General features: G+C 37.4%; 1 protein-coding gene across 11 annotated transcripts in view; it reads right to left on the bottom strand.

Moving 5' to 3' along the window:
* tcf4 (transcription factor 4) overlaps positions 1 to 26,348 on the bottom strand; it is a 182,009-nt gene that overhangs the window by 10,435 nt on the left and 145,226 nt on the right. For all 11 annotated transcript variants that reach the window (XM_066710936.1, XM_066710938.1, XM_066710937.1 and 8 more), the window contains 8 exons: positions 25,080 to 25,185; positions 22,873 to 23,006; positions 22,188 to 22,320; positions 18,353 to 18,423; positions 17,385 to 17,463; positions 14,685 to 14,764; positions 14,062 to 14,265; positions 1,783 to 1,918 (listed from right to left, as the gene is read on the bottom strand). In XM_066710936.1, coding sequence (XP_066567033.1) covers positions 1,783 to 1,918; positions 14,062 to 14,265; positions 14,685 to 14,764; positions 17,385 to 17,463; positions 18,353 to 18,423; positions 22,188 to 22,320; positions 22,873 to 23,006; positions 25,080 to 25,185 — 943 coding nt within the window. The remainder of the gene's footprint in view (positions 1 to 1,782; positions 1,919 to 14,061; positions 14,266 to 14,684; positions 14,765 to 17,384; positions 17,464 to 18,352; positions 18,424 to 22,187; positions 22,321 to 22,872; positions 23,007 to 25,079; positions 25,186 to 26,348) is intronic.

Raw genomic sequence — 26,348 nt, 5'->3', positions numbered from 1 at the left:
TCCTTTCAGAGGCTTCCAAAACAGTGACTCACAGTGCTGCCGAAGCCAGAGAAACATCTCAGTTTTTTTTTTTAATGTTTTGTTCTTGTTTTTTTTTTTAATCACTCAAGAAGGAAAATGTCAAACAAAATTAAAAACAAACAGTGGTGCAAACCCCAAATGAAAAGGGATTTGTTTGTATGTGTGTGTGCGTGTGTGAGAGAGAGAGCTGTCAGAACTCTTGGAAACTATACATTCAGCTCATAGGTCTAAAGATAGGAAGCTGTGCAGTGCGGATGAAGTTGGGCATGAAAGCAGGTTTAATTTGAGGCTAGACCCTCTATCCCTGCCTCCCGTCCCCCTAAAGCAGGCTGCCTCAGATATTCTGCTGGTGAACACTGCGTCTTTGTTCACTTTCAGCTGGCTGAGCTACAAACCCTGTTGAAATAGAACAACTTCTACTGTTTCTCTAGCTCACAAGATAGCTGCTGCCTGTACACAAGAAAAAAAAAAGAATGTGTGAAAATGCATGCTGTTTACTGTTATGTTTAAAGGGCTGCTTCCCATTACAGAAGACCCACTCTCCCCATCCCTACACAATTGTGTGCTTGTTGAAATAAATGCATGCATCGTGGTGAGAAAGTGTGATTTCACATTTGAAAATGTGCGATTTCTTCCACTTTGACAAACACTTAGTCTCTATGCATTCTATACATACAACATGCTTTTTGTTATTGAAAATCCATGGTGCCCCTGATATCTTCTAAATGTGGGTGAGGTTTTTGTTTAGTTTATGCTCTTGCCTCAAAGATATGGAAAGCAAGAGCAGAAAAATGGGAGGCACATGAACTACGCTTCCATTTCTTACTTGAAGTGAAACAGATTAACTTCACTGATCTGTGTGGGCTAAAGTACTCAGCAGCACAGCCTGCGAGCCTCACAGCTAGGAGAAACTAATTTCGTTATCCACTTCTGTCTGTGCTGTTATATAGATTTCGCCTGTAACTTTCAACAACAGCAATAAGCAAAATGCACGCAAACCAAGTCCTTCATGCTTTCAAAATATCACAGCTTGGCGAAACCATGTTACCAAGCAAGACCATCTCGAACTGGGGTAAGGGAAACAGACTTCAGGGCAAATATTGGCTTATCCTGTGTTTTCTGGTGGCTTTTTTGGCTTAGAGGATTTACAGATTTCTGTTTAAAAAGACTAATTCTCCAGTGACACATTATGTAAATATAATGCATTTAAAGCACAATGGTTCCCAGGTATGGGTTATTGACAAATGTATACCACAAGAACAGAAGGCAGTCCATAAATGAGAGGCAGCCATTCGATCTACACTGCTCTTTCCAGTGAGAATACTCTTGTAAGTCTCCTTTCTCTTTGAATTACTCGACAATTGTTATTTAATTTCCATATTTCTTTTATGGTATTCAGCACCTCGTTAGCTTGTTGGCTTGGCATCTGTAGAATGTGTTGCCAAGGAACCATTTTTCAGAGAGCAGAGCTAGAACACTGAAAAATACTAACACATTCCTGAAATTAATGGCTCCTTTTTATTATTTCTAGGTCAGATATACATTTCTTTTTCAAATTCCTTTCAGCATAGCTTCCTGAAACACTTTTTTTCCTTCCCTGTAGCTGATAAATACTGAAACTATCATTACTTTGAATATGAAAATATCAGTAAATGCATAGATGATATTTATTTTTCATTTTATGGCTATTAACGATAACATATATGGTTTATATGGACCTGTTTGAATAATGTCAAGTGAGCACAAGGGAGCACAACTCACCCCGATATGGGTCTGGTGGCTGGTTCAAATCTGGCGATGTTGCAGACTGCACTGGGAGCTGGGGAACTGGCACTTGGTTTGGCACAATCGAGTGACTGCTACGCAATCCCACGCCATCTTCACGATGTGATCCAACCTATAGAAAAGGCAAACATCATTGGAGGTGGTTATGTTTGTCATGTAACCAATCAGATGAAGCATTATTAAACAAGGTGAGTTTTCTAACACATAAACATGATACAATGTATGGGGTGAGTTGAAGACAGTAAACTGGTAGAAATCTATCTCTAAGTACTATTTATATCTATCTAAAAAATTATCTTGCTGTTTCTAAAAATGCAAATACAGCTTAATCGTGGCTATTGAGCAAACTGGACCCCTGCCACTTCCTTCATTGTAACACAGTCCCATTGTCTAGTGTGTGTTTATCTCATCTGGACCACCACATACATTCAGGATGGATAAATAAATAGACTACAAGCTGAAATGCCAAAGCAGGCATTGTTATTGCATTATTATTGTATTGACTGATTTTTTATTTCCTGTCAGGTAAGACGTTTTGCTCGGGCATGAATACTCCAGATGGGTTGAAAAGGTCGCCGCTCTTATAAAGTTAAGGCTACTTGTGAGGTAATGCTGGAGTTCAACTGCAGATGGCTCCCTCCCTCCGCACAGTGAAACCAGGACACAGGCTACCTCCAATTTGAATATCCTCCACTAGTGACAAACACAGCGAAGCTGCTCAGGCAGGTAAAATACAAAATTATCTCCCAGGGTGCCTCGGCAGAGTGCGCTGATACACATCCATCTGTCTTCTATCATGTCCGCCAACAGAACTGACAATTATCTTAATGCCCATATGCTTAATTGTGGGCTTCCTAATTCCCCTGACGGTATCAAGAGATCCTGCAGGAATTGTGATTTGGCACAAGATTTTCATTTTAGGGATAAAAATTCTAGGACCTGCCATTTTTTTTTCTCCCCCTGTAATTCCAGCTAAGCCTTTGACAGTACAGCCTGAGATGTCACATGACGCCTCCCCGCTTGATGCAAATATCAGAAAATGTCGAACGGCTTTACTGGAACTCACAGCTCGCTCCAAGCCAGCATTTGTTTGCTGTCTTTCATCAGAGAGCAGCCCCCAAATTCAAAATGGCACCATCCTGGCTAAGGATATAAGGACCACTATACATATTTAATAAATGTTTTATATTTTAAAACTAAGCTAAATTAGTATCATGATCTGAGCTCACAATAACAGCACACTGGGAATATGGTTTCCAATGTACCTTGTCATTCTTGCCATTGCGAATCAGGAACATGGCGCTTCACGAGCTCTTGGTCGGGCTGATTATGCAGTGCATAGATGCTCTGTTTCTGGGTCAAGTGCACAATTTCATTATCTCCAGCAACTCGGAGAAGAATGTGGAACAAGCTTGTCTTTTGTTAAAGTCTTAAAAGACCTTCTCTCCAGGCCCACATGTTTCTATTATTATTGTCATCTGCTTAAATGTAAGTTGCATGGATCAGGAGTGGCTAGTTTTTCCTTTTTTTTTTATAACAATACTTCATCACTTTCTGTATATATTACATGCTTAAATGTTTAATGCAGGTTCCCCTGATTTCCCTGACCTGTATGTGTACTGATATTAATTCCTTAAAATCTTTTTTTGTTTTTATTTGTGAAATCTGGGATGTTACTTCTCCTGATCGGACTTCAGGACTTCAGCACCAGAATATTATCTGTAAAATATACAGGCTGTTATGTGTATGTTAGCCTGCCTAAATAAATAAATTAAGGCAATGAAGGACCTTAAGTGGAAAGATGTTTTTTTGGTTTTCCTGTGGGATTATAAACGTGTTTTTGAATTAACTTGTTGGTATTTTGTAAGCAGTGAGATTTGCAGATCTGAAAACTGGAGGTTTTAAGAATTATATAAATTTTGTTCCCGAGCTGAAAATATGATGTGAGCAACGTCCCCCACACCCCCGTATCCCCACCACGTGCCCTGCTAACTTCCAACACAAGATGATTGGAAGTCAAGACAGAAAATCTATTTTCAATATATTCCTCCCTGGCTAATCCTTGCTACCATTGCCGCTTCCCAAGAAACTAACTGCAGGTTAGGGGTGCCGACTACAGATTACAATGTTTACATGCCACAGAACACATTTGCAAACAGTCCCTATGTGAGAACTGGTGATAAAGCACAGGCCCTCAGTGACAAGGCTTTCAGCAAGCAACACTATGTCAGGGTTTTGTGTAAAAAAAAAAAAAAAACTACAAAAGAATGTAAGTCACAATATCCTATGTGCCAGAAGTGAGAGCGCAATTAAAATCTAACATGACAGAGTGCAGCCTGCATTTGGGCACTGACTACCCCTAAATTCTGGCATATACACAATTGTAATGTATGTTTTACAGCATGAAATTACAAAGCTGGTTAAGAATGAATAACCATGACAACGAATGGCATATTCAACCAGCCAAATAGGCAGAGGCAAGCGAGAGGCATGTATCTTTTGGAGAGTTAGATTTCATATTTATCTTTCGTATGTGTTTTTAATCTGGAGATTTTGGTAAAACAAAGTACAGATTCTCTCATTTTAATTCACTGGCTTAACATTGGCCAGATCGCATGTGAATAAAACAAAAAAAATGCTATCAGTGTCAATGGAAAGGTCGCGTTAAATTAAAACTGCTTATTATTGTTGCCTTTTAGTGGGAATGCATTCTGAGATTGCTTGTCAGATTAACAACTTTCTTCCTTTCTTTTAAACTGCTTTTTGGGATCTGTGGTGATTATATTTGAGCACAATCTCAACATGTTCCTTTAGGGCCACTCAGCGATCACCTGCAGCCTTCATGCACTCAGTCCTTGGATTATTTTCTACAGTGTACGTGTGCCCAATTGAAAGGTGACCCGGATAATACGGCTAATGCAACAAACATGTCAAGGATACGGCTGGAAGCTTCTCAAATGTGTAGTGCTTTGATAATACGAACCGCGGTGGGGCAAACACCTTAAGAGTTCAACCGGATATACGACTTCTCCAAGATGAAAGCTGATTGTTTCCTTGCCACCTCTGGTAATGAGCAGGGCTGATATTTAATACTTTCAACAAAACCAAACTACGACCAGGTTAAATATAAGATAAAATAAAACATGACAAGGACGTCTTAACTGAGTTTACATACACACTGCAGTAATTCTCCAATCAAAGTCACCTTGCCCAAATGGTCTCTTCCTAAATGCACACATTACTTTACAAAGTGGACCTCATCCAGTCATACTTTTTGTACTTAAATCTGGCAATTGCTTCCATGTGTATCACCCTCCATGAAAAGATTAATCACATAAAAAAATATATCAAGAAACATTTGAAGCAAGACAGTGATGTGGCTGAGGCTGAGCAATTCAAAGTGTAAATTAAAGTAATAGGCGATTTTACAATGAGAAGCACATGTGGGGGGATTTGAAGTAATTTAAGAATTATAGAGAATGTTGTTTGAAAATGAGAAGAGACAAAAACACTTTTATAATTTTATTATTTTTCCAAAATGTATAGAAATCCATTAGATTAAACTGAATCAGCACGGACTAAGGCAGAATTGCCTGTAGGCAAGTCTGTATGAAATAACATTTAGGGACATAAGGAAAGGGGTATCATATATTACCTTCTATATTACAAACTTCAATAGTTAAATTCCAAAAACCTTCCATTTAATTTTAGAAGCTACTTGAAGCTATTTATAATTGTATGCGTTATTACTTAAGTTGATTATTTACTGTATTCCCTAAAACATGACTGAGATCAAAAACAAGACTTTGCTCTAAAAAACAGAGTGAAAGAAAGTCTACACAGATGGTACCATTTTATACATATCAAACTCAAATGTGAAAAATATGGGTATTGGATATTTTAGACAACTGCTTGTACAGCTGTATAGACTAGATCAAAATATCCCACCTTTTACGAGATATACAAAGAATCACTAAACTATTACCATTAAGTAATTTCATTTTAGAGTGAAATAGAAAAAAAAAAAGAACTCTGAAACAACAAAGCAGGAGAGAATCACCCCTGTGCTATTACATGAATCTCCCGAACAAAAGCATGTACAAAATCTGTTTAATTTAATTAGGTAAGTGTCCTGACATTCATTGCTAAGATGACAAATAAAGTTTTAGATGTACGTAATTGAACAACAGAGATCAAACTGAAACCTTGAACTCAACATCAGAATAATTCCTTGGAAATCATTCCAGAATTTGTTTCGCATTAAATGAAATAAGACACAATGCCACTAAGCAAATAATCAAGAAGTGATTCATCAAAGTGAAATATGACAGCATGATGTATTTATAGTTTTAATTTGGCCCATTTACCAACAATTGAAACTCAGGCCCAAAAGGCAAAAAAAAAAAAAAAAAAAAAAGACACACTTTAAAAGAATGGTTTATATTATTGGAAATGTTTGGAACAAATTGACTTCCCCTTCTTTATTAATAATAGAACCTATAAGGACTCACACAATACTGTATTTATCAGAGGTGTCAGGACCCAAGGAAAGGCTACAATTGAGGGGGTCACAGCACTGTGCGGGTGTTACACTCAATTTCCTAGTTGTGGTGAGAGACAGCCTGAAAAAAGGAAGTTTAATTTGGCTAAAACCATTTTCTCTGATCTCTGCCAAGTGCTGGAATCATTGTTCTCCGACCATACTCTGAAAAAAACAGCTCGGGAACGTCTTTCCCACAGGATAACAGCTGCTAATAATTTTGAACACACTGAAAGTGCAGATGTAGCTTCTTTAGATGTTAATTCAATTAAGAGAGGAACCTCTTAAACTCTTTATTGGGGCTTTAAAAAGCAACGGGATGCTGGGAGTCTGCTGGCAGACTGGTTTGGCACTTATGTAGGTAAATAAACAATATTTTCTCACAGGGCACTACTGCACTTATAACGTCTTCCCTGAATGCACTGTATCTCACCTTACTGTCACATCTACACATTTAAAGAGAACACATTTCCACTACACTGCATGTTTTGATAATCCTTCTGCGGTCATTTGTATTTCTTAACCATAGTATAACCATCTCTTCAAAAGATTTTCTACTGATGTTAAAGTTACTAGTTTCCCTATAGCTATTTGTAAGCAGAAACAACTGTATGTCAGATAGGTCTATTTTCAGTTAATCTGCTATTATTTTCACGTGCCTTGTGTATTTTATAACAGCCTAAATAAACTAGATTAATCTTCATCCTCCTGAGATTTGTTTAATTGTATGTATGTCTGTATTTGTGGATATCTTATGTGTGTGTGTTTTTATTTTTTTTACAACTTCTTAAGGAAACATACATCTACTGCACCTTTAACACAAACTTGCAGACTTTTGTGCACTTGCATTTCAAAAACACTAACACTGATCCTGATTACAGCTGACCAGGGGAACATTGTGTACTAAAATGTTTGCAGATTTCAGTGGGATTATTTGTTTTTTGTTTTGTTTTCTCAATGTAGTATTATTTAGGGTCTGCGTTTTTTCTTTTACACTTTGCATTAGGTCTACTGTCCACTAGGTGGGGCATGAAAGCCATTGCAAAAACAGCAGATTTGAAATTTCCATAGTAATGCCACAGATTTAAGTTCTTTTTAAGTTTTTTCTTTTTTTTTTTTACATATCTTGTTTCTGTGCATTTCAGCCACATTCATTCATTTTTTCAAACATCATGAGTCTCTTCGTGGACAACAGTTAACACATTCTCCTGCTGTGCCTTGGCTAGCAAATCTTTTTTAATTTATGCTGATGTGATTACCACTTAAGAAATGTGTTTATGCACTACGTGTGAAAATTCTTCTCAATGCCCGTTTTGTGTGCTTTCTGCACAAAAACAGATTGTGCAAACTGCCATCCCAGATAACAATGTGGACAAATTGGGGACTGGATGAGGGATGCAAATCTACCTCAGGTCCAATTCGATCAGGTAAAGAAATCAGCCATAGGATTCGGACCCTGTAAACCAGCAGCCATCCCATTAACCCAGATTGTTTGTGTTAACACCCACCCTGGCTATTAAGGGACAACTATAAAGTGGAACCAAGACTAGAAGCAGATGTGTTTGTGATGAAATGTGTGTGTTTACTGAGAGGAATTTGTGAGGATAGCGGTACATTTTCCTTAACTTAATGGGAAAAAGAGGTGAACAAAAAATGTGCCCAGTAACTACAACGGGCTGTGAAATGTTTTTGTTGTTTGGTCATTTTCTTTGTTGTTCCTTTTCTACAGTTGCAATGCTGTTACAGAAAGCCTAACTCATACATATACAGTTTTTGGATTGGCTTCTGAGAATCAACATTAAAAGCATAATATAGGGAATGCACATCTTTAATGCACTCCAGCATGCAAAGGGTGCTTGTATCGTTTTGTGAAGAAAACCAGCTCACTCATAACATCTCTGGGGAGGCTAGGAGGTGAAAAGAAGTATGAAGAAAATCATAAATGCATTTACTGACAGAATTTAAGAAATCTCTCCAAAATAATATTTTTGGGAAGATGCAAAATGTGTAGAAACTTTCAAAACCTGTAAGAGAAATGGTCCACTTTTGAATTTCGGGAACCCAGGCCATACTCTACCTCACCTCTATCTCACCTGGTCACAACAATCGCCAAGATAGCTTCTATACAGATCAAATGATTTCTGGTAATAAGGAACAGAGTCTACTTTCTGTAAAAGAGGAAAGTTTAGCTCAATTTTTAAAAGCCCCAAATATAAAGGCTTTTGACCACAATCTGGTCTACAGAAGATTTACCAGAGCTTAGAGTCTATTTATTAAAAAAAAAAAGAGAGACAGAATTTTAAAGGGTATTACTGAATCTTTTTTAAGCTATAATGCCACAATCTCCATTTCTAATAGGCTGCACATCAATATAACCTGCTTATAAGAACACTCAGCCCAACTGGGCAGTAATAACTGTTTAAAGATTAGTCCATGATACCGTCACCTAACGAGGCAGCGGCAGGGGATAATGAATCTCAGATGGGTATTTGTTTCAGGAAGCGTGGCTCTCCTAAGACAGGATTGCTAAGAGTAGGAGTGGGGGCTCTAAATCATTATATTGGAAATGATGCGCATTAGTAAAAGAGCTTTAAGAAGTAAAAAACCCAGGCTCAAGCGCAGCTCTGAAACACAATCTACAAATCTAGAAAGGGTAGAGGGCCAGCAGCAGTTCCTAAACAGTGCAGAAAAGAAGGCAATCGCAAGCTGCTTTACAACCCGTACCAAAACACTAACCCCCCCCCCACCACCACCACCCCTCCCCCAACCCCCTTCAGAAAACCATTGGAGCACCTGCTTTTACAATGACCTCAGTTTCTCATCTCCAGACTTCAGGCATGTAACAAAGCAGCTTTCCAAACAAAATCCAGCTGTTTCTCATCTAGTTTTCTTCTGGGGGCGGGGGTGGTGTGGCATGCATGCCCTAGAGATTTCAACCAGGTGACCGCTTCCCACCAATAACTCCCAGGAGACTTTCACCTAGCAACATCCCCATTACAAAAAAAAGATAGAAAAAGAATAACACTATTTGGAAAAAGGTACACAAGCTTTTCATTCTCTCACAGCGTGTCCTACATGTCCTCGACTGATTAGGTTTGAACATTTTTTTGCCTGATTTTTAATGACAATTCCAGTGCTGAATTTGGTATGTTACAGTTTTATTATTTTTTACGTGTGTGTATATATATTCACTATTTCAATTGATTGAAACTATAGGTGTATAGTGATGTCTTTGGCAGTATTAAGCAATAATACTCAAATATTGTACTTTCAATTTTTTGTCTATTCATTTCCACAACAGCTTACTGAAAACCCCTGAATTTAAAAAAAAAAAAACTCTGATGCTATCTGTTTTCTATTAATTTAAAGTTACGTTTAACTTAAAAAAAAAAATTCAATTAATGCGCTACACCGATATTCAGTCAAATGGACATTAGGGTACACAAATAGACCAAACTAAACGGACGTTAGCAATTACAGAACTAAATAGGAAGAACAACTCATTCCTTGCCACCCATCTGAATGAAAGCTGAAGTGTATGCGTTTTAGGGGGTGTGGGATCTGAGCATACATTTCAGAAAATTGAACCAGTCTGATAAAACTGTTAGAGATTAGTATGAAGAAATTATCGCTGACAGATCCAAAATGCTCTTGACAAGGAAAACAAACTAAGCATTTACATTTTTTTTTTCATATAAAAAAATGTGGCAGAGAAGTTTCTTTAGACATGTATATGTTAATTGCACGTTTCATAAGAATGACATAACCAAATTACTTCACTTACATTTCTCTTTAGAATGGAAAAAACGGTGACTCAATATTTGTTGGTTGTCCAAAATTGAAATTTTTTGGGGGGTTTCGATCAGCAATGAGAATAACAGATGGCTGACTTAGGTAAAGTAATCACAGGGAGCCATGGGGCTCGGCAGTAATAAGTGTTGAATACTAAAAGAAAGTAGTCTGGTACCACATTTATATGCATTCCTCAGTCTGTGAAGAACACAGAGATCAGAACGTCTTCATATGGTTGAACTTCATTCGTTACCAAGTTATTGTACATTTCAGCACTCGTGCCTGTACATTATTGCTTTGCCTTATGGAAACCTTAACTACCCATTTTCTACTCATCAATTGAAGAAAGTGATACAATAAAATGAAACGTTATCCATAGGTAGCCAGTGACTGCAAGGAAATGCACTGTTTTCATTTACTGTCACAATCTTCAGATACATACAAATTGAGGTCTATGGTCAAGGCAGAAAGAGGAAAACAATTAAACAAAAAACACAGATTGCCTGAAAATCCAAGGCAAATTCATCCCCTAATCAGTACTTTTACTTGCTGCAAATATAAATCCCACATCCAATTTTAATTAAAAACATTCAAATGATTGTATCACCTTATTACAATTGATTATTGTACAGTATCATTATATGGTTTACAGCATATGTTAGAGCTATGCAAAACTAAAAACAGGTTGCAACTGTGACACAAGCTTTATAAACACACAGATCAAAGTAACAGCAGAATGACTTAAATGGAATGTATTTTCTTGATTTTTTTATTGCTGTGAAGAATGTAGAAGAAAATAAATAAAGATTAACCACCTCCGATTGCACCACTGAATAGCACACATTGATATTTTAGCAGAAAACCAGAACCCTGAAACCTGTTGATATTGCACCACTTCTGGCATAATAAACCACTCAGTCCCTGCTGTAATCACTGGACTCTACAGCTGCTCTCAAACGTACTCATATTTATATAGAGCAATAGCGCTTAAGGTAATTTATTTAAAGTAAACCACCTCATTAGCTCCGGAATACATGCAACTACCAGTCTTCTCCGAATCAGATGTGCACACACATGCGGAAACAGGCAAGCACACTAAGACAAATAAATCAGTAAATAATGAATGGAGGAGGTTGAGCGTCATTTAAAACCATAATGAATGGCTATAAAGTACTTTGAACAAACATAATCTGGAAATCAGACAAGGATAAGTGTTCAAGCCTTACTCTTCGGGACACCTAAGCACAATCGAGGTTAAATCACCAGTGATGAGATATTCCTGCTGTTGAAAACCAACTTTGTTCCTTAACTGCTAATAAATGTTATTTTTAATTCGAAATGGAACCCACAGCAGCATGCAGGTGAGTCAAAAGAGAAAAGAAAAACCTCTAAAAGTTACATGGACTACATTGGGCTAAGTTTCTAACTGTTCTTTTCAAGCTAATTAAAAGAAAGAAAGAAAAATCTATACAGTAGCATAGAAAACCAAGAGGGGAAAAAGTACAGAAACAAGCAAGATAGTTTTATAAACAGATGGTGCAAAGTGGTGAGAGTGAGGAAAAGGGCTCTTATAAAGCTTTTTAGATTATTTTTTTTAAAAGTGACTTCCCCCACAAACAACACAAAAATAAATTGTACTGTATTGCAAGACATGTTACTCTGAGAGGAGAGGTAAAAAGAGGCAAAGATATTTAAGGACACAGGTAGGGTAGAGGAAGTCCGAGCTCTAACTTTCTTTTTTACCCCGTTCTTGGCTCATGACCATTTGATGTCTATCCGATTGACTCTGACACAGTGAGGAGATAGTGAACGCGTGGGGTTTGTAATTTAAAAGTGAATTGAGATGCAGCACCCCCAGCGAAGGCGCTCGGGGGGTGTGGGGCGGACTGAGCCTCGCGTCACTGTGCTCAACTCCATGTGTTTCCTCTCACTGCCTCCCACTGCTGCTTTATTCACTGCAGCTGGCTGAAGCTTTATGGCTTGTTTCAAGTCAAGAAAAAGAAAAAAAAAAAATATGGAAAAGATTACCAGCATCCTCCTTGATGTTTTGAAGTGCACCCTCCTAACCCCCCCGCCCCCTTTTCTTTAAGAGTGTGGAATATATCAAGTGGTCAAAGGCTAGAGCTGAGACTGACTGCATACAAATGTTATTTCCTTTATTTACTTCTCGTCTGTCTTTTTGCAGGCTTTCAGAAGGAGGCAGGTACTCTCCAAGGCAGATTGCCACCCCCCTGCTATCCACCATCGCCAATGAAAAACAGTGTTGCCAGTTAAATTATTCAATTTATTTATTTATAAATCAAGTAGATTTGCAGTATGTCAATGTGATATCATCTCGACAAGTGCTCCAGGGATGCACAGATGTTGTTTCAAACAGTGCAATTACATAAATGTCCTAAAAAAAAAAAAACAACAACAACACAGATTTAAAGTAACTTCCTCTGTGTTGGTGTGTGTTTGCCAAAGAGGCAATGTCTGGACGAATTAATAACATTTTATGCCTCTGGCTGAACAATAAGTAGTGTGACTATTTATTGTGAAACAATGTGCCTTAAAAATATATATATATATATAAACTGAAAAAGAACAGTACCACACCCAGAGTGGCAGTGATTTACTAAGTTACTACTCGACATTTGTAACTAAAGGAAGTTTAGCCATCTGTCTTTTTTTATCATAAGACAAAACATTCGGTTACCTGAGGCTCGACATTAAATTTTCATCATCTGATGTGAAAGAAATCCTAAATTTCAAAGAGATGAGCCCAGCTACAGGTGTTCTGGTTTATTGTAGGACTCAAAAGGACGACCATGTGAAAGTTGAAAGCCTTTTAATAATGTAAATTTGAACTAAAACACATGATAAGCAAAGCCCTGGGCTTATTTTGAAGTGTCCTGAGTTCATGGTGTATGAATGCATCTACTGTAATAAACAATGTTCCTTTCTTATGGCTTATGCCTGAATGGTTTATGTCTGATGTTTTTTTTTTTCTCTTCAAAAAATCAAAGTAGCAGGCTTCATTGTCTCTACAAACCATCGAACAAGATAAACTATCATAATGCTATACTTATACAAAACGGGAATGCCAGACTTGGGATAATAGATTATGTTATAGAGGCTAGACTGTTATGATATCCCTCCCGTTGAACACACCATGAGCATCAACACATGCTATCTATTAAAATTCCTATCTGCCGAAGGCTGACATTCAAGGCCAAGTACTTCACAAAATATATGTATGTGTTTTCTCTGTTCAATTTAACTTTCTTTATTAAAAAAATACATTAGAAAGAAAGGAAGAAAAAAAATAATGCAATCTTTTTGAAGCTGGTTAGTGCGCACAGAGACGAGTTATACTAACATAAACCTTAAGAGCCATTTTAGAATGTTACACTGTTTAGAATTAAACAATTAATATTATTTCCCTAATGAACAGAGATAAAGGCACTGCCAAGAATGAAAAATCAGATGCCCTTGCCCATCTAAGCTGTGTACACACACACACACACAAAAGCTAAAAGAAACTTGCAAAATGATATCCGGATTTTTGAGAAGCTACAAAACTTCCATCAACTTTCAACATTCTCAGTGATCTATCTGAAAAGTGCTTAATATACATGTAATATAATTACATTTTAAAATTAAAGTTTTACCTATTTCCTGTGGCTGAGAATTTCATAAGGCATATGCAACATTTTAAGATGACGCAAAATAATAATAAAAAAAATAATAAGGATTGACAGGTGTTACTAGAACTGTGTGCATGTATTTTCAGCAACACTATTGAAAAGTCAATTCAATACAGTAACCTTATGTTCCGGTTATCATTCTTTCCTTAAAGTAAACCATGCATCTGGGAATGCTGGGCCATTATTTGGTTGTTGAGTGATTAGGATATTGCTCCAGTGAGCTGGAGTCCTTACCATTATCGAATGTCTGTTGGCCGATAGGAGGCCTGTGCCGTATCCAGAGCCGAGGCCGCCCATAGCCCCGTTGTGTGAAGGTCCTATTAAGCTGTGCATCTCGCCATGTCCACTGGGCATGCCTGTGGAGGGCCCGACAGCATGGCTGCGTAGCACGTGAATAGCATCGTCTAGTCTTTCCAAACGGTCTTCAATGCGACTTTGCTGAGATTGAAAACAAATAAATCATATTGATTCAGCTTTCTTTCACATGGGAGGGGATTTGGTAGGGGAGATACAACGTCATGTTTCTGAGAATCCAATAGTTGCCCCCACAAGTTTCTGAATTATTTAAAAAAATATGAAATAAAATTGCAAAATAACTAAATACAAACAAGTGTTCTAAAAAACATTGTTGTTAAAGATATGGAAAACTGGCAATTTAGGAGCTACTAACTAAAACCATATAGCAAACACTGCTCCCAGTGGACATCAGAAAGAAGAAAACAGAATGGTGGGCATCAACAGAGATTGCCGAAGACCGAAGACACCTGACACACACCACTACTGTGGAAATTCAACTGTAAGCACGTTTTTTACCAAAACAAAAAAGTTATCCATGAGGTTGTGTGTCAAGTCCTTACCAAAGAGTGCAGTGGAGCTTCATAGTTGGGAGATGACGGGCCTTGTCCTCCGTTCCTAGACCACACAGCTGTGCCTGCCGCTAGGAGAGAGAAAGGCCCAGAGCCAGGTGAGCAGAGCAAGGCCTGCAATCTGCCATCACAGTACATAGGCTGCTTCATCTATATATTCTACACATCATACAGAGTCTTCCCTCTTCTTTCACCCTTTGAGAGATATTTCAGGGTTTCTGCTGCTTCAGTGAAGCACTCTGGGGTAATGGCTTTTCACAGCACTCAACCTCACCCAATAATGTTTTCTGACAGCTTTATAAAGGCCTTCTCAGACATAGGTTATGGTGTCTACAGCTCCTGGGAATGGGATTTACACACAAAATAAGAAAATATTTCATTGAAAGCCCTAGAAGATAGTAAGGGTGTGTAGGGGGGCAGGGGGGCGCTAAGAATATGCTAAGCTATTATTTCGTTCCCGTCTCTGGAGTTTTCCATTCCATTGCAAGATACTTCAACATATTTCTGGTGGTATTTATGTCCCAAATGGTCATTAACTGACATTTTGTCTTCCTAGTTCACAGAACAGAGGCTTAGTTCGTAGGAAGATACTGACAATGCAAGAACGCCCTACATTTCAAATTATATTTAGTTCTTGGACACAACATGTTAAGTCACACGTTGCTGGAAACTGAGTGAGGCATTGAGTAATAGCTTTCCACAGCCTGACCATGTGTTATGGTAATAATCCCCTTGTTAGTTTGATTAACGAAAACACTGTGTAACTATACCACAGGCAGACCCCTTGTTAAGATTAAGCCCCCTTTTTATGTTTTTAACTAGGCAGAACTACTGCAGCAATTAAAGGAGCTCACTAATAAAACCATGTTCACTCATTACTTCTCTTTTCCCTCTATGACCTGTCTGTTTGAAGGGCACCGGATTCCTTGATTATGCATATTAGATCTAATTAAGTCATTTTTTATTGTCTTCTTTTATGTATACTCACTTGTTCACAATTTTGGTAACCAGTTTTTATTATTAAGGCTCATTTCCATATGCTAATTAGCAAATAATTACCTTCACATTCATGTGCAAATAAAGTCAAAGTGTTATCAGCAACTAAATTATTTCTCATTAAAAAAAACTCAACTGACTGCCCTGTAAATTTAACTTTAAATATCAATTTAAAATTGTCTGCTTTAATAAGCCTCATTTTCATTTGTAAAGTCTAATAACTTTAACGTAATGATTAATACAAATTATGTCAGGCATATCCCCAGCAAGTTTCATAATACTTCATACTACTACAGCACATCCAGTACACTGCTTTCAAATTATTTGGTGAAGTGCGTTTGTAATTAATACTATCAGTCCATACATATGAAAATGTAAAATACCGTGTAACTGAGACAATTAGTGCAGAATTTGGAACACACTGATTATAAGGAACTCATTTTTCACTTTAAGGAGCAAAGAAAATTTGTATTACTTAAGATTGTTTGCAAATAATTAGAAAAATTAAGATTCAGTGCAATGTAATTTAAGAGCTGAAAAAACTGACTAAGAGTTATTAAGTTATTAGAAGTGTGTTTTAGCAAATAACATTTAATTCTTTCATGTGGTGTAGCAGTACACTTGGGAGCAATAAATGTGCGCTGCTTGGAATGGGTTGCAGTACCAAATTATATTTGACGTCCGCTAAAATGCATACGTTATGGGGGGATTACTCCTGCTGGTTATATCTGGGTTAGCCTATGCAAAGGGCACACATGTAAGTCTGTGCGCTGAGTTAATGAGGAATTATAGTGTCTTCTTGTGGACACATCATCTGTTGTACAGTAGGGTCACAAAGTGAGAAGGACAGCCTCACAACAAATAGCTCTGGGTTGATGGATATTACAATTTCAGAAAAGGGTAATCTTATATAAAAATGAATCAACTACACGACTGAGGAACATGATCATTAAATATAATGTGACAAAAAGCTGTTGTATGCATTTAATCACTCTAAATCACTAGACTTTTATTAAAAATTATTCAAACTGAATTACAGTTTATGGTGGTAGTGGGGGCGGGGGATAAAAAACCCCAAATGAAACAATAGAAAAAAACATGGGTTTTTATAATGGATAGCCTGATAGCCTTGGGACATATACAGTTATTCTTTTTCCAAAGGACATGCTGTACCTATCCAGCAGTTGACATTATTAAACCTGCCTAATCAGCATCATTTGTACCCCTCTAGGAGGCTGAACATATAATCAAACAACAGTTTCTCTTTGCTGCTTTTCTTTTCTCCCCAGATGATATTTTCACTGAACATTGGTATCCAGAGGTCAAATAATCCTCAATCCAAGCACTGAGTTTAGTTTAAATGGAGTGATCAATGTCTACTGTAGAACTGGATCACAGCATTAAGCAAGTACAACGTTTTCTTGTTTGGTATTCTATTTTTATCAGTCTTTTTTTAATTCTTATCTATTTTCACCATTTTATTATTCAGATAAAAAAACTATTAATGAAGACATAGTTCATGGAGTTGTGTACTACTCTTTAACTATGCCTAATGCTTGTAGCAACAAGCATTAAATCTGAAGGCTTACGGACTCACAATGCGTCAGTTTGAAATGAAATATGCAATTACATACATTACATTTATTCAGGCTAAAAATGATCATTTTTCTTGCACTCTATTATCATATTTCTTACCTGTGAGTGAAGGGGGTGACCCAACAGGGGTCGAAGGATTTGATGAGAAACTGTTGTTGGTGTGATCTGGAGAGTAGATCTGGAAAGAGACATCATTATTTACAAGTTGTCTAAAACACGTTGAATCTGGGAACTATTCTACGCAATACAAGCATTATGGAACACTGAGAACAATTCAATTTCTCCCTGTGTTGATCACATTCAATTCAACAGGATTTTCCATTTGTTTATGGACTAAAAATGGTATCCTCACATTCACTTTTTCGGGTTCATACATTTAATCAATTTCAGCTCAGAACTCAATACATTGTAGGGAATTTATTGCCAGGAAACAAAAAATGTATTTAACCAGAGTACTGAAATAAAAAATAAAAAAGAGAAGTGGGAAACCAAATCTTTCAGAGCTTTCTATTATTTGATTTGTATTACTGTTTTTTTTTCCATCTAAATTATCCATTGTTTAAACTAACTTGATCTTAGCTGACATGTGTCAGAGGTGGAAAAGTGAGGGAACCTAGATCAGTATTGCCAGGTATCACGGTTCAGTTCTCCTATACTGTCAAATTATTTATTTGATTGGGAACACAACACTTAGTTTAGCTGCCAAATAGTCTGCAGCTGATTATACCTGAAATAAATCATGAGGGAAAGTGGTTACAGTACATTACAAAATTATACAAAAACAGGTAACATAAAAATGCCAAAAAAAAAAAAAAAGGTAATGCAATATAGGTTTTGTCTCCCACAGGGCCAACTTTGAAGATACATATCCAAATGCTTATTTAGAGCCTTCAGTTTGTTTTGCTACTTATTTCTGTGACGGATCTTTCTGTGTTGAACTGAGCGGATGAGGTGATTTGTCCGAATTCATGTTGAAGTTCACTTGGCCAAACATGTCACAGTGTACCTAAGGGTTTGATTAGACGGGTTTGGCACAGGGGGGAGCTGGTTAATGTTACACTACTTACAGATGCTAGAGCTTTCCCCAATGCATCGCCGGTCTGTGAGCTGCCCGCGGCTCCACTTGCTGTTCTGTTCGCTACACCAAAGACATAAAGGAAGAAGCTTGTTTAACAAAGACACTTTTCATTTCCTCGACTACTAAATACTAAATAAGCCTGTGGTCATCCCTCCCCCACTAACCCCCCCCCCAATCCCTCCAACCAATCTATGAATGTCCAATTTGTTTCGAGCCACCACATTTTATGCATTAATGGTAATTAGTCACAGGCTCCCACAAGTGTGAACTTCAGCAATCAGGGGGTTTCGCTGCTCTAGCTTGTTTTGCCTGCTCTCTTACCTCACAGACAGCAGCCAAAGACACAAACCATTCACAGAGAGGCTTGGAGAGCTGGTCACGGAAATCCCAGACAGACTTTACACAAGGGCCACAAAGAAAATCTCAATCTAAAGTGGTCTGGGCATTGAAGTGCACTACGATTCAATAAGTATTTCACCAGTCTCTCTTCATTTTTTATTCTCAGTTCAATGCTTTATTTTGCAGTGGTTGGCTTTTTCAGCGCTTTTAACATGTCTAAAAAATAAATACAACAAAATAATTATTCTGGGAGATCCAAAGGGTGACCATAAAAAATACCCACATTCTCATAGTGGCCAATTAACATTCTTGCCCCTTTGAATTGTAATAAGGAAACTTTTAGTTGCGGAAGATCATTTGATTAAGTCTATCTGGAAAAAACAAAAGTTGAAAGTATTGCACAGAGTTCTTTTGAATTGCATAATTCAAGTCACTGCATTGAAAGCTAAGGCAAAAGTCTTGCATCTAGGTAAATGCAAACCATTTGGATATTTGAACATCCAAAACATTTGGATATAGTTTAAATTGATTATTGACAGCTCTTAGTGCATCTGTTATGCCTTACACTATCCTTTATTTGATGTTATATTCAAATCCATTCTGCAAATTAGTGTCGTTGTATGTAGGTTTATATAAATTGAACAGTATCAAGCAGCAAGCATAGCCATTTCTTAGGGTAATTCACTGCCTTGGATTTTGATATTAAAAACACTAGTATTCCACTTTTGAAAGGATATAAACCCCTCTGGCCTGCTTTGAATAAACTTGCAGCTGCAGGGATCGTAAAATAGATTTTGACATCCTGACTTTGGTCTATGCTCTATACAGACAATGATTCATACTGTGCATAAAAACTGGCCTGTTAAAGCAACAAAAGTAATACAATTAAATCTGCTAGTCATGATTTTTGATGGGCTTTGGCTGACATTCTGAACTGCATAGAATGCATTATAAAGATGATTGTGTCTTTGCAATAATTACACAGCAGCCTAAGAAAAGTCCAGTTTCAGCTTGAATCAGAGGTCTTGTCATCAGCATTAATCAAAACATTTGCTACTCTATTACAATGAAGTATTCCTTCCCAGATAACTCATAACCACTTTCGGGAGATAAGACCAAAATAAATCCTCTGATTTTATTTTATAATATGGAAAGGAATGCCGTACCACACAAGCTCACAAGCCTTCTAATATGTTAGTACATCTTTGTTGTACATACAAACATCACTATGAGCATCTATGAAACAATCCCAGAAAAAACACTTTTCAAGCACTGCTTCTGCAACTAAACATTCAAAACCAATGCACCTCACTTTACCCTAAGCTATGACATGCACTTTGCCCATCTCAGCTGACAGCGATGCCTCCATGGTACCATCCCCAGATGGGAAGTTTACGCCTTACAAGCAAGTTACCAGAATATTTCAAAGCATTTGTCAAAACTCATCAACGCTCATATTAACCCTATCATAGTGCCTTACAGCAATGCCCATGTACTTAACAAAACCATTCTACAGATTATAGAGATGGCTCATCTTAGAAGATGAAAAAAATAATAATGGAAATTGCATATGCCAGAGGTACGCCACAAGCCTAACACACGTCACGGCAACGTATCATTAGAGGGAGAGCAGCAGCGTGATTACTCTATATAGCCAATATATATATCACGGTATAATTTCAAGCATATGTTGGATGAAATACATTTCAATACATGAAGGCGAATCTGTATAGGAGGCATGCCTTCAAAGACTCAATGGTCATATTTCAATTCAAATAAAATAATGACTGACAACGCAAGTTTGGCATCATTCATTTTGTTATTTCATAATGAAATGCTTTCAATTTTGTGGTAGATTTTCCTAGCCTTATCTATGTCATCTTACATATTGAATGCAGTTGCCTGTAATAGCCTCTATTACAAACATCATATTCAGATTGCCTAACTGAAGACATCAAAGTGTGACTCCTATTGCTAACTACTCTATTCTGAACTTGGCTGTATGGCAGCATCTCGTTACATGTCAAATGTCATAAAATGATATACATGCAAATCTATATCTGCAGTTTTTGTTTCAACTTTCCCCCCCACTCTTTATGAAATGACAAAGAAATGTGGCATGTGTTAAGAGTTGACTCTTCATTCTTGCAGAGTTTTGTAATATATATATAAAAAAATTAAGCATCAGATATGAAACCCAAAACACATGTATCAAACTTCGTGGTTCTTATTTATTTTTTCACATGTTGGCTTTTCTTGTTTATGTTACTCTGCACATGCAAAAGAACAGTAAGGGAAACTTCAGATTTGCTTGGACGACAATGCACGCAAACTGTTTCATATTATATTATTACATTAATGTGGCATGCGAAAGGAATTGATAGAACCTTTGTCAGTTGTAGAGTTTCTACATGTTAGATTGCATACAGTTCAGTAAAAAATACAATGCGATTTGATCACACTGAAAGTTTCATTACAGTTATATTAAAAGCAATATGTATCCTGTACTATATTATTTACATGGTGTGTGCTAGACTGAAAATGCCATAGTTTTACATCTCAAATAAATTCCTAAATATAGTGGTTGGGACGTGTTACTGCAGATCTAAAAACATATAACAATTCCTGAAAAGAGTCTGGTATTTTAAACAATGCTGTTACAGACACAGGTGAGAATTAATTTTGCCAATGAGAAATATGTTTGAAGTCCAGGTACCAGAAGCCCCTGGCTCTGCTTCAGAGAGTCAGTGATAACACACAGAGTCATACTGTACATTATAAATCACATACGAGAAACCAGACAATCACAGAACAGCGTTTCCAAACATTCCTATACCTCTTTTCTTGTGTATAAATGTCATCTTATGCATAGAATTATCAGTATTTAAAAAAGGGAATCAATTTCTTCACTCAAGTCTTCAGGAAAAAGTCCCCCCTGCTGTGTCAGCGATGCCTAGTAATACCATTCCTACAACAAACCAGAGCAACTTCAGCTCTTCAGCAAGTTTCAGCTCTTCAGTTACCAACGATGTTTCATAACACTTAAATGCAAGCGGTACAAGTTTCACAGGAGTGATGTTTGTTTTTAGTAAACAGTTTGATTACATTTAACTAGCATGAAAAAATTATATAGACAGGCCAGTTACAGCAGATGTAGGTCAGTTATAGCAGATCCAGGACCAAATATATATTTTTTGACAGGGAGAGGATGGGTTGATTGTTGTATTTAACTAAAATAATAGTTTGTTCACTGTAAAGATATTTGCAAGTATAATTCTTATATGTGTGAGTTCACACGTCGTGTGATGATAGTCTCCTTTCGTATAAGAGATGTCATTTTGCAGTTTGCGCAGCCACGACCGCTCAGCTACACGCTGTTCTCGACCAAACTGCATGAGATGACATTTCTTATACAATAAGAGACACCATCCACACAGAATATTAAGTTATATCAACCATGCTGGGTGTCCATCAAACCAACCTACCCATAATGCTTTCTGTTCCATTTGTAGGTGGTGTACAGGAGGAGGCGCTGTAATGAGTTGATCCACTGCGATGAAAACTGGACATGGGAGGAAGACTGGAATTGATGTCTGCTGAGGAGTGTGATGGGTAACTCTGTGGGGGAGAAAGAGCAAGCAGAAAGGAGGCTGAAAACCCCAAGCCTTTGGCTGTAACTGAAAAGCAATAAAAGGTGCAAAGAGATTCATGATAATTAGACATGTTCCTTTTTGCAGTTTATATGAGTGGTAGTCAACCTTTAACGCTCAGATGTCTCAGGGTCTTTATCAAATCACAGAACAAGTTAATCAGTGCAATAAAAAGCCTAGCTTCTTTCACGTGGATTATTGCCTTGTGACTGGGGAACAATGCATGTAGCCCCTGTTTCAAAAAACAACAAAGGATTTAAATGTTTTCCTTGCATCAAAACTGTCACCTATCTTCTATGTGGTGCTTAAACAAAATTCCTCAGAAAAAAAATAATTACACAAACTATATATATATATATATATATATACACACATCCAAAATCAGATAACAGCAGCATCAAAACATTTGAAAACCATAGAAGTGTAAATTGTAAAACAGCAGACATTCTATATGCATTGGTTGTCTATTAAAGCCGAGATACTCATGAGAACAAGCAGTCTGTGACACTGTGTGACTTACAAGTCGTTCGTGTGGATGCAGGCCACAGTAGCTGCTGGTTTGGGGGCCATGCGACGAGTTTCCCAGCATTCCACTGTAGCCAGGTTGGTTCATCCCACTGGAGGAGCTCCATGGATCAGTACTGTGGTGACCATCTGATCAGCAACATCAAAACATTATTAATAAAGGCCTCATGCACACAGCTGACCAACGAAAATCATTGTCAGGAAACAACAAGAGTAAATCACAAAATTATAGCGAATTGTAGAAAGTTACACTGTAGTGCAAATGTGGTTATCAACAAAGGTATACTCTATATTAAAAGTATACCCAAGCTTTAAATGACTAATGACTAAAAACATTTGTTTTTTCAGCTGCTTGTGAGAAAACAGATTCCACATATTTAATAAAAAAGTCAATATACAACCTACATTATTAAGATTTCCTTCCTTTTCTACTATTCAGAAGGAAGCACACCCAATTAACCCCAGCGCATTTGGCTTTCAAGACAAAGCCAAGGAATAACCAATCAGAGGAATGTTTATTAATCTCGTGACATTGCCATAATCCTGATGGAACATGAGTCCTTTCCTGTGAGGGCCTTTTGTAAGATTATAATTTTTTTAAACAAGAATGTACATACAACATTTATGAAAATAAACATACGATTAACAAGGGCAGCAGTTCGCAATATTACCTCATTGCAGAGAACGCCTTTAATCTTTCCGAAAATTATGCGGTTTAATTTATACTGACTGGCTAATTAATTAAATTATGCTCATCAATGATACTGCGAGAGGCCACCATATTGCATCGTCAAAGACGCAGATACAATAACTCCACTGATTAATTAGTCTCCAAATCTGCAGGTACGATAATACATATGATGCTCTTTTTTTTCTTCTTCTTATGATTATTCAAGTAATCCCTGTTTGGTTCTAATACAGAATACAGCACATGATAGTTAGGGTCAACAGCTTTATGTTTTGAATAAATGTTTGCGAAGTAACCCTTGGAAAAACCTGTGGTATTCACGTTTGTCTCTTAAAAACAAATGTGTGATGTTAACTTAATAAACACATACCCTTTTTGTTATTTCTTTCTTTTATCACAGTCTTAAAAACATTTAGGTATATGAATCATATTATTATTTACAAAGATTTATCCATGGATGTTTAACAGATGGATTGCACACCTTTCTTTGTAAATATATAGCGATACTGTGCTAGGCTGTAGCATTCATATGCCATTCTCATTTTGCCATGTAATGTGTTTGTTATTATTTTGGGATTGTGAGAAAATGACAAACTGCCATGTCCACATGAAACTCATTAGACGCATAATTTTTTAATGTATTTTAACTGCACACAACATTTGTTTGGTGAAGTTATTCTTGCTGCTGATGTTTCGTGCCTCTGTCTGAAGTGTTTTTCCTAAAACTTTCCTTTCCCGTGTGAAGGCCCAGGTTCCAAACCGTTTGAAGCAATTGTGGGTGACGGCTGTGACAGAATCAACTTTTCCTTGGTGAATATTTTTGGAGAAAAGTGTGAACACCCTTTCCAGAAAACAAGGAAATGTGAAAACTATGCCAAACAATGGTGATTGCACATGGATGAGAGACAGCAGAATCATGTCATTCGCCCGTTGAGTTTTCTTCTTCTTGCTCTAACAATGAGACGTAATACCCTATGCTTGTTTATGTGAAATGGGTAGAGTTTGCACATCCCATTTTCATCAAACAGCACCCAATCTCCTGTCCATCCCTGTAATGTCACATTTCTTCCATCTTGCTTAAAGCTGATTTGGTACCGAATAGTAGAATGTGATCTTATTGAAAGGTCAAAGCTGTTTTGAGAAGTGAGGCCAAGGATTAGATTAACACGAGAGACTCATTCAGTAGTTAAACCAGTTCCTTCGATGGGAAGGATGGGGCTCCTGTATCTTCCTTTGAGGAAGGCTATGCATATACAAACAGAATGTACATAAACACATGAATAAATAAAATACACATCTGATATTTCTAAATAACCTTGTTTTTTTGAAGTGTCTCTTGTTGTGTATTGGCAAAGTGAATTAACCCCCTACTGTGAGATAGATTTGATTTTCCGCTTCGGCACGGAAATGAAAGGGAATCGGGGTTCAGAGCGACTCCTGAGGATGGGTCTCAGAAAGGGGAGCTCAGAGAGAGGATAGTGATTAGGGATCTCCCATCGGTGCAGTCAGCATACCTGGCATGAAGAAGGAGCTGGGAAAGGTGCTGCTGGGAGGCTTGGAGGAGGGATACCCCGGTGAGTCCCGGTTATAGTCGGCAGTGCTTGCGGATGGGGCGTATACCTACAAAACATAGCAGACAGGGAACAGGTGAGCAGGACTGAAGGAAAGATCTCCCACGGCATGAGAAATCACTGGGCCTTGTTCGCATTTGTCAAGAAGCAAACAACAAACAAAGGATGCAAATTGTCATAGTAAATTCAAGGTTTTAGTTTTATGTAATGTTTTTACGCTGTACACCTAATAGAATAAAGAAGTGGGATTCCTTTATGAATACTTGAGTGTGAAACTTGCAACCTCCCCTGTTCACCAATTTACACATGGCACTGTTGGATTTGTTTGAGGCCAATACATCTTTTTGTGAATTTAACAGGGTCAAAAGCTATACAAATGTGCAAAGAGAAGTTTTACTTTAATGAATTAAGACAGCAGATCTGAATCTCTGTTTGAGTATCTCCCAGGGTACATATATCATTTGCATCCTGCTGAACAACAGACAAGTTATATCCCAATCATAAAAAATACTTTGATATGTACAGCAGGCATAAAGCAGGACTCAAATAAAGTTTCGAAGCCAATTTGGACAACACAGCATGAGAGTCTTTATAATGTGTAAGGAAACTGTGTTGGGAATAAATTCACCGGACCACAGGAAACAGAACTGTGTTCTTAAAACATATGCTGCCAGGTCAGCTGTTTCGTATGTCACATTGTGCTAAAAGAACTTGTTGAAATGCATTAATAGTTCTACTGGTGGTTGGCATTATTACCACAGAACTCAATTTTTTCCCATGGTCAGGTGAATACATTTTCTTAACAGTCTTCCTGTAAACAGTCCCATTTATTACTCTCACGGGTGAAGAGATAACATTTTGAGAGTACAGTACACACATTAACGAGCTTCAAAGATGTAATTGAGATATATTTCCCCCCAAACATATTTTGGAAAACAACTTCTAATGCCAACCATTTTGAAGGGGTTATAAATACAATCCAATAAGGCATCTCACAGATACATTATCACATCCAAATACATTAATCTTAAAAAAAGACGAATGGTGGATTTTCTCTATTCTTGGGTTGTGCATTTCACAGAGTAGAGTTACTGGTGAATTACTGGAAGAGAGGGCTCCCAGTCTTTTTAATTCAGATTTAAGCATGACTGATCACATTTCATTTAAAGACCACTGATGCCTCATGAATGGATTCCTGGTAGTTTTGATATT

This window comes from Amia ocellicauda, chromosome 8 (genome assembly GCF_036373705.1).
Source record: "Amia ocellicauda isolate fAmiCal2 chromosome 8, fAmiCal2.hap1, whole genome shotgun sequence".
Taxonomy (NCBI): domain Eukaryota; kingdom Metazoa; phylum Chordata; class Actinopteri; order Amiiformes; family Amiidae; genus Amia; species Amia ocellicauda.
This window is presented reverse-complemented; position numbering and strand designations above follow the sequence as displayed.